General features: G+C 37.8%; 3 protein-coding genes across 8 annotated transcripts in view; all 3 read left to right on the plus strand.

Moving 5' to 3' along the window:
* Nucleotides 1–12,884, plus strand: part of LOC138178752 (protein FAM135A) — a 45,742-nt gene extending 32,858 nt beyond the window's left edge. The window contains exons 4-17 of one of the 6 annotated variants that reach the window (XM_069110960.1): nucleotides 481–694; nucleotides 1,978–2,112; nucleotides 2,267–2,296; nucleotides 3,401–3,482; nucleotides 3,589–3,783; nucleotides 4,137–4,277; nucleotides 4,509–4,749; nucleotides 5,038–5,703; nucleotides 7,099–8,057; nucleotides 8,137–8,945; nucleotides 10,141–10,453; nucleotides 11,033–11,282; nucleotides 11,493–11,720; nucleotides 12,542–12,884. In XM_069110960.1, coding sequence (XP_068967061.1) covers nucleotides 481–694; nucleotides 1,978–2,112; nucleotides 2,267–2,296; nucleotides 3,401–3,482; nucleotides 3,589–3,783; nucleotides 4,137–4,277; nucleotides 4,509–4,749; nucleotides 5,038–5,703; nucleotides 7,099–8,057; nucleotides 8,137–8,945; nucleotides 10,141–10,453; nucleotides 11,033–11,282; nucleotides 11,493–11,720; nucleotides 12,542–12,747 — 4,469 coding nt within the window. In that variant the 3' untranslated portion in view covers nucleotides 12,748–12,884. Of the gene's footprint in view, nucleotides 1–480; nucleotides 695–1,977; nucleotides 2,113–2,266; nucleotides 2,297–3,400; nucleotides 3,483–3,588; nucleotides 3,784–4,118; nucleotides 4,278–4,508; nucleotides 4,750–5,037; nucleotides 5,704–7,098; nucleotides 8,058–8,136; nucleotides 8,946–10,140; nucleotides 10,454–11,032; nucleotides 11,283–11,492; nucleotides 11,721–12,541 lie in introns of those variants that run through there. The other 5 variants (XM_069110961.1, XM_069110965.1, XM_069110962.1 and 2 more) reach the window with 5 other exon arrangements.
* The window catches only part of LOC138178765 (alcohol dehydrogenase 2), a 319,787-nt gene that overhangs the window by 272,511 nt on the left and 31,776 nt on the right, over nucleotides 1–15,500 (plus strand). The window lies entirely within an intron of this gene.
* LOC138178761 (15-hydroxyprostaglandin dehydrogenase [NAD(+)]-like) overlaps nucleotides 1–15,500 on the plus strand; it is a 154,549-nt gene that overhangs the window by 102,454 nt on the left and 36,595 nt on the right. The window lies entirely within an intron of this gene.

Here is a 15,500-nt window from a genome sequence, read left to right on the forward strand (position 1 = left end):
CAGATTTAAATAATCTGTTATAAAACGTTCCAACGTTAAATAATGAAAGACTACTTTTTAATCGACGAGTATTTTAATCCTCGAATAATATCGTTAGGTTACAAATAATAATAACGTATGTCCGATTACTGAAATTTAGGGTATTGAATTTTATTTTGTATTTTATATGCTCCGCGATGGAGATGAAATTGAATTAGAAATTCGAAAATTGAGCGATCCAAGTGAAAATTATTAGGGTGCCCAATAAGCCCAACGGTACCATAAAAGCAGAGTATTTAATTTGATTTTGTATTTTACATTCTCCGCAACAGAGGCGAGTAAAAATAAAATTAAATTAAAAGTTCAACCCTAAATTTTTACTGCTCCCACTAGTCCAATGATACCATGAAAGTTAAGAATTGCAAATACGTAAGTACTTTGCGCTACTTTATCCGATGTGTAGATGCAGAAGAAACGTCAACCGTACGATCATTGTTCTAGACTCGTTGGAGGCGCCTGGGACAAGCAAGCGCTTTCAGATCCTCTACAGAAACGAAGAGGTGACACTCGGCACCTCGGTCTTATTCCGAGCTCACGTGCTGGTGCACAGTCACAAGATCGAGGAGGTTCTCTCCCGCACCCACTTCAATCTCGGCGTCGAGCTATGGTTCAGCGAGCCGACGCAACCAGGAAACATGGCCTGCGTGTCGTCTAGGTAAGATAATCGTCATGGTGTATCTCGAAACGTACTATCATCTCGCTGTACCACTATCATTTGGTAGACGGTAGTGATATGTTCGCCGACCGCGACGATCGTTTCAGCGTCGCTCGCGAAAAGAAACGATATTGCGGTTTCGTAGGATTGCTACATGCGACTTGCTATACGAGAATCGTGAGAGTCTGATGTTTGTAACGTAACGAAGACAGTGAAGAGAAGGAGTAGTTACGTTTGAAGTTGATTTGTAGACTCTTAAGCTGCGTCTACGCTATATACTAAGACATATTACACGTATAGCGAAGTTGTATAACACGTTAAAGAAACCAAAAGAAAAATCTTATGTAATAACGCTATGCGTATATACAAAGTATTTTAAAAATAGGTGATTAATTTTTGGTATCGTGTTCTATTCGTTTGAAGCACAAAGGGATGTGATATGAACGCTTAAGTCTAAAGGTATTTCTTTTTCAAGATATAAATACTTCTTAATTACAGGGATATCTGTCATTGTTAACATTTTCTATTTACAAGAATAAAATGTAAAATGTTGGTAATATTAATTAATTACATTTTCTTCGTGTGCACCCTGCACCGAGACAATGCATTTGAAACACCAAGTCACGCTAATTAAACGTAAGTCACAACCGTAAACTTGTCATGAACATTATTATAATGAAATTTAATTTCATTTTAGTCTCTGAGAAGCCATATTGGTCAGCATTATTTTCTTCATTCTACTGCTAGAATACGTATGATTGGAATATTAAATTACATTTATGTATAGGATCAAGCATAGAAATTACGAATGTCCTATATGTTTTGAGACAAATGTTCAAATTAATGAATTTACGTTAAACTAATATAAACAATAAATTTGACGAAGACCAGTCTTTGTGAGAAAGAAAGTAATAAAGACCAAAAAAGTATTTCCCATATGTTTCCCAAAAAGCGACAGAAATTCTTCTAAAAAATTGAACATTTAATTACAGGAAATTTTGTAATTCGAAGTAGGCAGTTGTTAAAATCACATTACAATTTCCGTAACATGGTTTGAATATAATGCACGAGGAAAAGATGTAATGCTTAGTTGTTGAAGGAACACCGACCTCTACAACTTCCATAAATTTCTTCCGCCCATTATGCCTAGGCAAAAGTACACGACAAGAAAGCAGAACTTCCCCACAGACCTAATAGATGGAGAGATCGATAACCTTGGCCGCGTACGCTTTCATGTTCTACCTTGAAGGTTTGACGAGCTTCGTTTGCTTTTTGCTTTGTAGGGCGTTGCAGCTGAACTTCGCGCCCACGAAGGGGCTTCACTATCATTTGCCGGTACTCTTCGACTACTTTCATCTTGCCGCCGTCTCCATCACGATTCACGCATGCCTCGTGGCCCTTCATCAACCTTACATCAAGTCGGTAACAAGTTGAATATTTTTTATTTTCATATTCCTTTCTCCTAATATAATTACAAAATATTTTTATTTACGTACGTACACGATTGTTAACGATGGAAATTTCTCTTTTCTGCTCACGAACGCTGATTTCGTTGTACCGTGTTACACGTAGGAAGAGCATACTTCATTATGTCCAGAGCTGGTAAGTTTAAAATTTCGCGTTTCTTTTAATTTTGACAATGAAAATGACAAATTTATGGACACAGTACTTTTAAGGCGAATAACAATTTTTCTTCGAGTTTTCTCTCTTTTGATCAAGTTCTTTTCTTTTTATTTTCAATTGTCTACCTTGGTGATTTCTGATGTTTTAAGATTAATAAAGATTGAACATAACCGAGGAAGGAGAAAAATGATTAATTATTGAAGAATACATTGTTAAACGAGCTTTGATTATTACTTTTATATATTGTTTATTTTACATTGTTTAAATTGTCTATTATATTTGAAATATTTACATGTTATATTTATATATAAATGTTTATGCTTTTAAGTTAATTTTATGTTTTACATATGTTTATATATTGTAACGTGGTTATTTCATATTGGAAAGCCAATTAGTGGCTACAGGAAAGGAATTTTCAAAATGGTGTTTTCTTTGCTCATTAAATTGCACGAGAGACTGTAACAGGGAGACCTTTTTGTACTCGAATTGAACGTATAATGTAATAAAGTATCAAAGGAATATTATTTCTGAATTAATTAATTCTTTGAGTACAGAATCCTTTTTAATGGCTGTGGGAAAAAATATTCTTATCAATTATTCGAACACACATGTTCCCAGTATTATTATAGTGGAAACATTCCTTTTGTTCAGATTTTTATGGAAAAGCACATTTATCGTTTAATTAGCTAATAATTTATAGTCGAAGATTAATAGTTAAATTAAACACTATGAAATATCAAATATCCTATTATGACTATTAATAAAATAATTTATTATACGCAGAACAATAATAGAAGAATAATAAAATAATAACAAAATAGTGATAGAATAATAGCAAACTATCGTAATTTTAAGTTTCAGAATTTCATATTAAATTCCAAGTGTCCAAATTGTGAGAACAATAAAAATCCACACAGTGAAAAATTAAACGCATAACCAATTTACAAATTTAAATTAAATCATGTCCGACTTCCTGATCGTTTCAATCAAAAAATTGTATTCCGTTCGTAGTGACAATGCGAGTTCGATTGCGTTTTAATTTAACATCGCGACAGGGTAATTAACCGAGTAATATGCTTGCAGCGCGCCGCGTGGAGGGAAACCGTGGCTACAATTTAAACAGACTGCAACAAACGGGGACAACAATGCTCAGTTAGGAAATATCGTGAGTTGATGCACGAGTTTCATTAAAATTTTTAATTGATAGTTTAGCTGCTACAAAAAGAAAGATCAAAAGAATGCTTGCAACAAGATATTCGTAACTATTGCAGGAAACAACAACGAGGTGCGTTGGTTCAGCCACGAGGATACAACACGCGAAATTAGTTCAACAGGAAGTAATCAGGTTACTTTTGGCCGCGAGGGAATCTTTGCTCAACAACTTAGCTGATTTAGCGCGTCTGCTACCTTCTTGCCAGCAAAGAGCGCTCGAGCTTGCTCAGAACACGCACAAAGAGATTACCAAGGTCGGTACTGCTTCTCAGGTTTTCTTACAAAGTTCTTTGTTCTAGACATGTAAATTATTCCAAGTCGCTTTTGACAAAATTCGACTTTTATTTATGGAACATAGAGTTAGTCAGCGAAATTATTTCAATTACTTGCTACAATTGAATTGCGGATCTTTGTGTTTTATATCTTTATGAATAGAACTAAGATACTAGGTAAATAACAATGTTGATATTATCAGGTAATATAAATAACTTATATATGATAAATTATATAAATAACGAACTTGAAGACACCAAATTAACTTACACATGTAATATTTTTCTTTTTGTTTTCTGTGACTTCTCTGTGGAAGATAGTGGTTGTGCTGTAGTTACAGATGATGGACACGGAGGAGACTGATGTCGCTCAACTTTGCGCACAAAATATCGTTCTCTGGCAACATTTTCTGGAAGCATTCTCCGGACGCGAGGCTGTTCATCAGCATCTTGCGAAGATCCATCATCAGCTAAGGGTAAAACGCTCGTTTTATTGTCTTAACATTCCCCGCAGCTTCTGGGTGTTCTCTTTTAGACTGATTACTTTATTTCAAAGACACGAGACAGGTACATCATAGAATTACGACGAACGAATTTGTGACCTTTTACGATCCAACGATATCAATTAATTAAACGAAACTTCGTTTCAAATATTCTAAGAAAGTACCACTTTATTTAAATTAACATCTTTGGTCGCAAATTCATAGGTGAAACGTTTTACGGAAGGTTTCTTCGTGCTAGAAAACCCTAGGTCATCCGCATGGGGCTGTTACGATGCGAACTACCAGTCGTATCAAGCGGTGAGCGAAGCGGCAAGAAGATCGCGATATCTGTCCTCGTTGCCTCCGCTTCCAGTGCACTGTCCGGAATTGGACGGAGATCTTCACTCCCTGCCTTTGATCTTCGAGGATCAGTACGTGGATATGAAGCAGAGGCACAGAAACAGCGGCAAGTATCACTTTGATGAAAAGAATGAACGCGATATAGCTTCATATCACGAGTGATCGATCTTTTTGTACGATGATTATAACACAGGATCAAAACTTTGTTATCGTTAACCAAGCATTTTTATTCATTTAATTGCAACCAACAACCGTTGTATATGTATATCACCAAGATACTCTCTATTCATACAAATATTATCAAGCAAAATTGTCACAAGTCATAGGGATTGCTACTCCTAAAGCATCCCCTATCTTTTTCAAAAATTAATCAAACAGCAAATGCTCGTTTCAGTTCCCGGCATCGACGACTGCAGTTGCGGCATAGCAGCGATCCTAGAGTCGCGATCCATGGGAATCTGGTCACCAAGGAGCGAAGGCGCGGCTCAGGATATCGGTTCGGTCCAAGGTCGTCTGATGCTCACTCCATCCACGCTTCCTGCCAGGCACAGCAAATCCTTGGACCAACTAGGTCCAGACATCGCTCCAGTTCAACCAAGGACATCGCCAAAGACGCTTCCTCGATCCGTGTCCACGCAGCTGTTTCCAAGACAGAGAGGCGGGGCGCGAAACGTTACTCCACCAGCGACAGTTCCTTCGAGAGGAAGGCAAAGGTCGACAGCGCCGTCCAGTAGCACGCTTTTCCCTCCTTCGGGGCAGCAAGCCTGCTCCGCTCCAAACCCATCCCTAGGATCGACACCCGTGATCCCGTTGCCTCGCGCCAAGTCTACGCAAATGTTGGTGTTGCCCAGACAACAAAATGATCCTCAGAACACCTCGATAACGTCGCTCCTCGCGGCTATGTTTCCTGAATTACCGCCAGGAGGACAGTTGCCTGGGTACAGACCGTCGAACAAGTCCTGCGAACAAACTCTTACGGTACCCACTTGTCTGGGAACGATGGACCATGCTCAGATGACAGATTGTTGGAGCGAGAATAAAGCTCCTAATATTAATGAAGGTAGGATGGTATTCTTTTGTGGAGGAGGATTCTTTGACTCTTTGAGAGCAAAGTTTATGAAGAAGAGAGTTTATGAAAGATTGATCGACATAGATTGGTTTAGGGAAAGATGAAATTGCATTTATATTTGGGTGTATTAGTTTCTTTTTTCTGATATCTTCTGTTAAGATTTCTGAGCGATTATGTGTAACGCTAGCAGAAGAGTAAATATCAAACTCAAACATCAAATCTTTATGATTCTCATATAAATATTCGTATAAATCATCTTGAATAATTCCATTAAGATTTATCTATTTAATATTTAATATTCCAATCGATATTAATGTCATCCTATACATTCGATATGCTTCTCGATAATGTATCATATAATTTATGGTTATCATATTATAAAGTATGATAAAATTATACCAAATGAAACATTAAGCCATCTTATATAACATATTTATTCCACTGCTTACTAAGAAGCTCATGAATTAATACATTATCTTTCATTACTCACAATATAAAAATCCAAGTAAATATTACTGAAATGATATTCGAATATTAACATTCACGTGTTTGTATTTACAATAGACGATACAAGTACATATCTTTTTTATCGAAAACATTGAAATGCGAGTGATTTGGTATGTTTTTGGAGAATACTTATTTTACAGAATTGATGATAAAATATTCTTCATTCAGTGGAATAATTCTGTATAATATTACGGAGTAGCTACTTCGTAATGAATTCGCTTATTCGCCAGTATGGTACATTCTGTACAACTCTCCATATTCCCTACGTTGTCCCCGGAACACTCCCTTTGAACTTGCGGAAAAAACACTCGCTCTGAACTCTCATTCGCTATACGCGGTTCACCCTTAAGAGAACTCACCCCTACGTGTGCACACGTACACAACCGTACACTCATACTCATCGCACAACTTTTACGTAGCGTGCATTTTTGAAATTTTTATTTTTTACGGCTCATACTCTGCTTAACAGCTCTTTCTTCTTTGTATTACTCACTCAATAAAGTTTATGACACCCTTTAGAAAACACCTCTATGTCAATATTCTACGTTCTCTAGTACCTGCAATCAACAAAGTTTTCCTCTTTCAGAGTATTTATGTCGTTTATATTATAGAAAATATATTATGTATTCAGGAAATATTAAATATTGATATGAAATATTAAAATATTAAAATATTACATTTAGGTTATTTACACTACCTATGTTATTATAAAACTGACTTACGAAACTTTCTAACAATCCACCAAATCCTAGTACATCCAATTATAAGTACTTATTTGCCTTTATCTATTTCAGTAATGGTCAAAACGTTATTGAATTTTTATCCGTTTTAATTTTACTAAGCGTTAAATTGATCAAATCGTTAACTATTGCTCTACAGATTACCATTCTCTGGATACAAGAAGAATTCGGCTAGAGCCACGCAGTCACCGATTACCAACGCGTCACCCACTGTCGACCGCCAACGACCAAAACAACTTTCTACCAACAAAAGCGAGCGTCAATGGCGACACGTTTCTCCCAGAACAACAGCCGCTTCACACAGCCACCCTGGACAGAGTGACCTATCGAGGAAATTCCCGTAAACAAACGCATCAAACGGGTGGCAAGTACAGTCAAACGAATGGTCTAGAGTCTCGCAGGTATCACACAATTGGTAAAACTGGGTCCGGGTTAAATCAGCGAAATCGAGAGGTTCAGGATTCAATGAATGGCGGAGGGTTGCCCAGCAGTCATTCGATGATGGCTGATCCTTTGTATAAAAGATCCAATTACACGTCGACAACTACGGATTCCTTCTTTTATCGAACAAATGGCACCAGTGGGAGAACACGTGGAGAAGCAGAGAGACCAAGGAGACCAAAAAGCACAGAAAGATTAGTAGATGACGCTGATCGTAACGAGTATTGTGATTTTCGAAGAGAAAGACCAAGAAGAAGAGAGGAGAGGTCTGCTGTCAAGAGCCCTCGTAATGGTGTCGCACCTTGTTACGGGGAAGCAGAGAAACATAGGAGGCCACATAGCGAAGATAAGATACAAGAATTAACTAACGAGATGTTTTACAAGGTGATGACAGCTACGTCTGAACCGAAGAAGGAGCAACGTGTGGAGAAGAGGAAGGACAGGCATGGAAGAAGACCACATTCCGCGCCTGTTCTGGATATTGATCATCCGGCTGAGGAGAATAGGAAGTGTAGTCATAGGAATAGGAAACCAGCACCTCCACCTCCAGCTTATCAGGATCCTGCGGTGGCTCCGCTGCCAAAGTACAGGCCTCCGCCTCCGGTAACCACGACGAGCGTCCTGGGGGTGGAGAATAATAATAAAATTATTCTGAAGGTAGTATCTTTTACGTTCTTCTTTAATAATTCTGTATATAAAATCTTCATACGTGAAAATTCCTTCTCCATAATTACAGGTAGAGCCCATCAAGTCTCCCATGGAGGCTCCAGCAACGAATGGAACAACACCATCCGACACTTCCAGCGCGGTCCCAGCGCCAAGCGTGAAAAGACTGAGATGTGCGAGTGTGCCAGTGGCGCAGAACAAAGTTGTGGTACCACGAAGCGCAGTGTCGTTACCTTGCATGCCCATACGCGACAGCAAGGACAGCCTTAGCAACAATCTTCCCGTCATTCCGAATCCTCTCAGCCCGCCGTCCAGCAGACCGAGTAGCCCAACGATGAGCTCCAGTTCCAGTAACCTTACGTCCGAGTGTTCCGGATGGGTCAGCAGCGGGGACACGTCTAGCTCCGAGCAGCGTCGAAACGCGAAGCTATCGAGCGAACAGCTTCGTCAAAAATTGTCAAAAATCGTACCAAGAAAAGAAAGACCCGCTCCAACGAAAGAAAGCGTAGAAGAGCATTCGTACGAAGAAGTACGACTTCCGCCTCCAAAAATGTTCCAGGACGAACCACCGCCTCCAGAGGAATTTCGTGATCCGCCAGCTATCATCGACAATCCTTTGTATCACGTTTACGAGACGGTGAAACCGGTTAGAAGTCCTAAACAGACGAAGACTGCGCCGTGTAGTCCTCAGAAGAATAGGGATAGGGAGAGGGAGAGGGAGAGAGATAGAGATCTTCCATATGGAGCTAGAGATATTTGTTTAGATTGCTATCAAGAGGGCAAGGAACTGTTACAGTCGATTCAGGATGAGTCGATTAATTTTAAAAAATGCAAGGAAGCGTTCAAGAGGCAGATGAGCTTCTCAGGAAAGATTTACAGGTGCGTTGATGATTATACAGGGTTTCTTGTGAGATTTGATTTCGCTGGTTTGGTGGGGTCGAAGCTTTTCGTTTGATAATAAGATTGTTGGCTGATTAAGTACAATGGATGAACGATGGTTTGATATCATTCATGCATTGTGTTGTTAAATTAACAACAGCTCTAAAGACGATTAATTATTCCTGTCATTTGTGACGATTTGTTTAACTATATCGTATTGATCAGATGAAACACGAGGCACTAAATGCAATATGCGTGTGATAAAATAATTTTGAAAGTTTAGAGTAAAGTGTTTGTTTGAATAGCCTTCTAACGCTTTACCAGATTATAATTCATTTAGCTGAGGATTTAGTGGCGTACATTAAATATTTTTACTTCAACACCGATTAGTTATATAGTTTAGCTACCAAGTCCTTTGGCCTTCACATAGTCCCTTCGTTATAACACGTATAATTTCACAGCGAAAATTATGATTTTCTGTATTTGGTTGTTCGAAAAGTTCGTAATATTTAGGGAAAATTTAAAGCTAATATATTTCTACAAAATGAATATTTTCTTTAACTTTTAAGTTTCCTAATGATCAGAATAAGCGACCATTGAATATTTCAGTTAAAACAATACTTTTGTTTTGCGTTTGAGAAAAATGATATTTTACTCAATAGACAAGATTTTAAAGACGTCTTTTTTAACTTTCTAAAACAATAGACGTCTTACCATTTAATTTAGAAATTTTAAATGATATCTGGTACCAGATGTTTGAAAGATATTACAAGTTTTGATTTAAACACGTCCTATTAAATAATTATTTTTTTACGATTCACCAGTGCTTCCTCTTTACGTGTTGCAGTTGATCTAATTTTCATTAAACTCAATATCTTATCGATTACCAGAAATTCATAATAAATTATCTTCTCTCAATCTCATAACAAACAGTGTCCACCTAATCTCATCTTAAGAATCTCGCAATAAAATATTTCTAACTATTAAAAACGCTACGAACTTTCCAAACAGCTGAATAACTCTAAGCCATACTTTAATACCGTGCAATTATTTTCGCCTATTTTTCTTTCTCGCCTTTGTTCGCAAGCATCCGTGCCATTTTCTATCTGCCTTTTTGAGTTCGGCGATGGCTTTCTTCCGTCACTTTGTGTTTTTTCGTAGTTAAGTTTCTCTTTGTCTACCTTATCCCCTCTAGAGAACACAAGGAAGCGCAGTTGCGTTTCCATAAACGTGCCCATTCCTTTGGATACGGTGACTTCCTGACCCCGTCGTCGGTAAAACCTCTAAGATCGAATGTGCCTCTTAGTGATTATCCGACCCTGGCCTCGACCATGCCGTACTTCCACATCAGCAACGAGTATCGGCTGTTCTCGCCGGAAGGAGCTCATCTGATTATCTGCGTGCACGGTCTCGATGGCAACCCTGCTGATCTTCGCTTGGTCAAGACGTACTTGGAACTGAGTCTTCCCGGAGCGCATCTAGATTTTTTAATGTCTGAGAGAAATCAAGTGAGATCTGTTTTATTATATTTTATTAGGAGGACAGAATTTTTCTTAGTTAATAGAAGTATTTATTTATCATGAATGTTTTTTTTTTAATTTATTAGATTGCAAGATATATTTCCTTGTGATTCTGCTTGGAAATTAGCTTTGCATGTTATTTTTTTGCGAATACGAGGAGATCGGTCTTCTGTATTTCTTCTTCACCAAACAACCATCAATTAATTTTGTTTTTCATGGCTCAACTAATTTTTGTATAACGAAATAACTTAACTGTAACTTTGGAAATTGTATTTATTTCCGAATGAAATCATGTAAGTGATATCGAGGAAAACGGAAAAATTATATCGATGTTGATTGAAGATGCTATCTGTAAATTTAAGAATGAAAAATATTATAAAATATTTGACATACATACACATTCGTGTGAGATTGAGTTTGAAGCAGAATCGCCATAGATTTGATATCTCAAAGCAAGTCTAAATTAGAACCAAAAATGACTAGAAACGAGAGTGAAGAAGATTGTCTATTCGAAAGAAGTAACGAACGTGTGTTAATAAATTGCATATCTTTATGTTGTATGAAAAGGGTGACACATTTTCGGATTTCGATACAATGACGGATCGACTGGTAGCCGAGATTCTGCATCACATCGAGACGTCGGGCCTGAACCCGACGAAAGTCAGCTTTATTGGACATTCTTTAGGGACCATCATCATAAGAAGCGCTCTGACGCGGCCTCAATTACGGCCGCTTCTTCCACGTTTACACACGTTTCTCAGCCTAAGCGGTCCACACTTAGGTACACTGTATAACACCAGTGGATTAGTTAACGCAGGTAATGTCAGAAAGTAATTCGTCCCTTCTGGTCGTTAAAAACGAAATTTTAGCGATCTTGTAAACATTTCTAATAAATTTCTAATAAAAGTTTATCACAATTCTAAACTAGATGATTCTAAGGACGAAAGAACTTCTATATTTTAAAATCGTAAATTCCCATACGTTAAGACTTGAAACTGTTATTTCCAAAATAAAACTATGTCCTCAGGTATGTGGTTCATGCAGAAGCTGAAGAAGTCCGTCTCGTTGCTGCAACTGGCTATGAAGGATGCGCCGAATGTTAGACGGTCGTTCATGTTCCGCCTCAGTCAGAAGAGCAATCTCGAGAAATTCAAACACGTGCTGCTGTGCGGGAGCGCGCAGGATCGATACGTGCCGCTTCATTCTGCTCGTATAGAACTCTGCAAAGCCGCCGTACGGGATTCGACCGATCAAGGTAATCGAACTCCATTTATTTTTTCATTTATCTCTGGTAATACGACTTTATCGAACGAGCAATCTTGGGAATAAGAGACTTCCATCAGGAGATCCTAAAAGGCTATCTTTTTTTTTTCTTTTTTTTTTCAGCAAAGAGTTCCACTTTCTTACGAAAGAAAAGAGCTTATTGGCTCTATGCCGAGAAGCTATATATTATGATTGTAGTGTCCCAAATTTGACATTCTCTACGCTACAATGGAACGTGATTTGTTACTTTTAAGAACAGTAAGAGTAGGACTTCGCAACAGTTTTATAATAAAATACTTGGAAAATAAAGATAGCGATTGTTGAAGTTGACTGATAGAAGAACGAGTGGATGAATTTGTAATAGAAAAATATATTGAAATAAGCATACGTATAAGTATTAGTGTATGCTGATCCAGATCCTCACTATTACAGTGTTACGATACAATAGAAGAAGCTATGATAGGGAGCACGTTCATATATTTATAGCAAAGGACATTACCAAAGAGTTGATCTTGTAGCTGTAGCTGAAGGTTACAAGAAACAGCAATAGAAATCTACTTATAGCTCTTTTGTTTCTAGACCTTGTAACCCAAAAGAAAATTTATATTCAAAGGTACACTAATATTGACCTCTCCTTATTTCAATTTGTACAATTTGTACTGGATGTTAACTGGCTTTCCAATACTTATATACTAGGTGTATATAATTTGATAGAATAATAACAGAATATTATGTTGAGTAGAAGAGCCTAATCGTGAAATATCAGATGCGTCGTAATTGAATAAAATAAATTAAAACAATGTGATCTTGCAGGTGCAGCATATCGTGAGATGGTGCACAACATCCTGTACCCGGTGATGTCCTCGTCAGGAGTAAGTTTAGTGAGGTACGACGTGCACCACGCGTTACCTGCGACGGCAAACGCTCTGATTGGCCGAGCCGCGCACATCGCCGTCCTCGATTCCGAGCTTTTCATCGAGAAGTTCCTGCTGGTGGCTGGTCTGAAATACTTCAGATAAGGAACGGACTGCCTAGCGACTTAAATAACAAACCGTTAAAGGAACAAGATAAAAAAAATGAAGAGAAACTAGTCTAATACTAGCGAATTAACTAGCAGCAGGGAGAGGTGAACATAAAAAGAAAAAAGAAGAATAAAGTCGAGAGCGGATTCTCGTAACTCTCCGTGTCGTCTTCGATCGCATTAGGAATAATTAGCGCGTCCTGCTCGATAATTGCCCCGCTTCTAAACTAAAATACCTTCGCCTCTTTTTTCAACGCTTGCTCCGTTTCTCTTCTTCCAAACGATGGAAAATCGGTCGTTCGATCGATCAGAAGCGGGGCAATTGCAACGTTTTTACACACAAGTGGCCACATCGTTCGGACATGTTTTAATATAAGAACGTCGTCGATCAGTTTCTCTCGTTAGGTTCCTAAGTGTCATTCCATCGTGGCGCCATTCGAAGCGCGTCCCTCGCCCTCCATTTCGACGATTCATCGAGCCATTGTAACGATTGTAACGTATTGTAACGAATGGACCTATGCCTGCGCGAAGAATGGGCCTACGTGAATGCTTGTTTCCGCAGCTGGCTCTTCTCTCAATGGAAGAAAATCACGAAACGAGTAGCTTGAGATTGGTTTAGGGTGGTTTCATGGTCAATCGTGTTGGATGTGTTCACTGTTATCTGAGACCAGTACGCGGGAGCATTTAGGAAAAATAGAGGACGAAACGTAGGATGATAGAGTGGGAATTTCATGGAAAATTATGTAGAAATGGCGCAGTTTTTATCATTGACGTGATACGTTACGTGTACTTTTACTCCTCTGTAAGCAAACCGAGTTATCAACGATTCCGAATGTCTTGAATAATTTAATTTCTATCGGGAGATCTTTTAACTTAACGTACGATTGTACAGTGCAATGTGCAGAGATGCAAAAACGTTTAGTGACGCCTACTAAAAAGAATACTGGGAATATAGTAATTTTCAACAAAGGATTCGATAAGAATTTCGATTAATAATAACATAAATTTATGTGCCAATAATCTTCTCACTTACTCTTAATCTTACTTCTCTTACTTACTTAATCTTACTTAATCGTCTCAGATTTATCGAAGATCTGTAATCATAAAGGAATTAGACTTGAAAATAATCTTACTTATATCGTCTGCAAGTTCTATACATGAACATGTTTGCCTACGGAGGATTAATGATGACTCACAAGATCAAATCTTCTGACAATGAAATGGAATACTGATGGAAAATGATTTATACAGGATATAGTAAATGGAATATTTGGTCAGTGATTTAACTTGAATTAAATGGGAATTGATGTACAATATCTAAATAGAAACTGGAATTGAAACTTCCTTTTTATGATGATAATTGTGATATATAGATGAATACTGCTATAATAATGGTGCTCTGCTTCTTATCTATATCCTTGTTAGTCTGTATTCCATTAATTTATCCATCGAGATAGAATCTCTTTATTAACACTTCTGTAACAAGCATTCCATGTTATTAATTCAGAGCTAAGATAATTTTTCAAGTTTCATTTGCTTCTACGCATACACATACATATGTATACGTGTCTATTTAGAACATCTTTCTTGAAAACAGCGCAGCAATATCTCTCTATAGAAATGTCAATAATTCAACGTATATTACGGTAAGTTAAATCACTGGTTATGAGTCACCGATTAATGATAATGAACGTTTACGTAAGATTACAGAAACTACGGCAAACCATCCTAAAGCAATTGAAAACCAATTTAAATATCGAGTTTTCGGCCTATCGCAAAACCCGATGCTGTCGAGTAATTCCCAGGGTAGAAAAGAGGAATAGAAAAACGGGAAACGTATAATCAATTCATTAAAGGATAATCGAGACACGAATAAAGGATCGTTCGAACGATCCTCATCGACATCTATCATCGTCATCGACATCGATATCGCGTCATCGATTCCAACCGGAAAATCCGTTTTAACATCACTGCGAAAAAAAAGCAAGAAACGAATCTCTCGTTAACAAAAATAATTAAACGAGAAAGAACAAAATCGTGAACTCGCCTTTTTTTCCCGCTTCTTTTTAAGACTCGAGAGAACACAGCGACGCATCGCATGACGGGTTTCACCGTGGCACCTTTTAACGTAGCCTGGTGTCGAAAAAGCAAAAAGAAAAAAAATGGAAAAATCTAAAAGAAACGCAAAAAAATATACGATGTATATTATAGAAAACGAAAAAACAAATTAAGACAATGCAGGGACACATTGTCTAGACGCTAGGAAAGTTACGAAACGCATGTCAATTGTTACTCTCAGATAAGTGTGAGTGCGTGCGGTGTGCGGAGGATGGATGAGACGCGTAAAGTATGAAAGCAAGAGAGAGAGAGAGAGAGAGCGTGAGAGTATCTTAATTTAAAAAGAAAACAAAAACGAAACACAGAAAATAAAATACTATGAAAATGGCAAACATTGCGGGAAGAGATAAGAAAAGAAGGTGTAGGGATACAAGGTACGACGAGGAATCTCGAAATGATCGTTACGTCGAGGAAACTTACAGATACAAGATTTCAAATGTTTTTTACGTTCGAATGGTGATAGTGAAACGATGATAGTGAAACGACGATAGTGAAAATTAACGGACAGAAGCAAGACGAGCAAGAGGAATAGTAGAGGAATAAAATGACGAGGAGAACGAGACAAGTGACTAAACATTTTCAGGTATATGAAATCCCTCCAATACTAGATCTCAATTGCTCAGAACAATCTAA

Source organism: Bombus flavifrons, chromosome 4 (genome assembly GCF_040668555.2).
Source record: "Bombus flavifrons isolate JBK064 chromosome 4, iyBomFlav1_principal, whole genome shotgun sequence".
Classification (NCBI taxonomy): Eukaryota; Metazoa; Arthropoda; class Insecta; order Hymenoptera; family Apidae; genus Bombus; species Bombus flavifrons.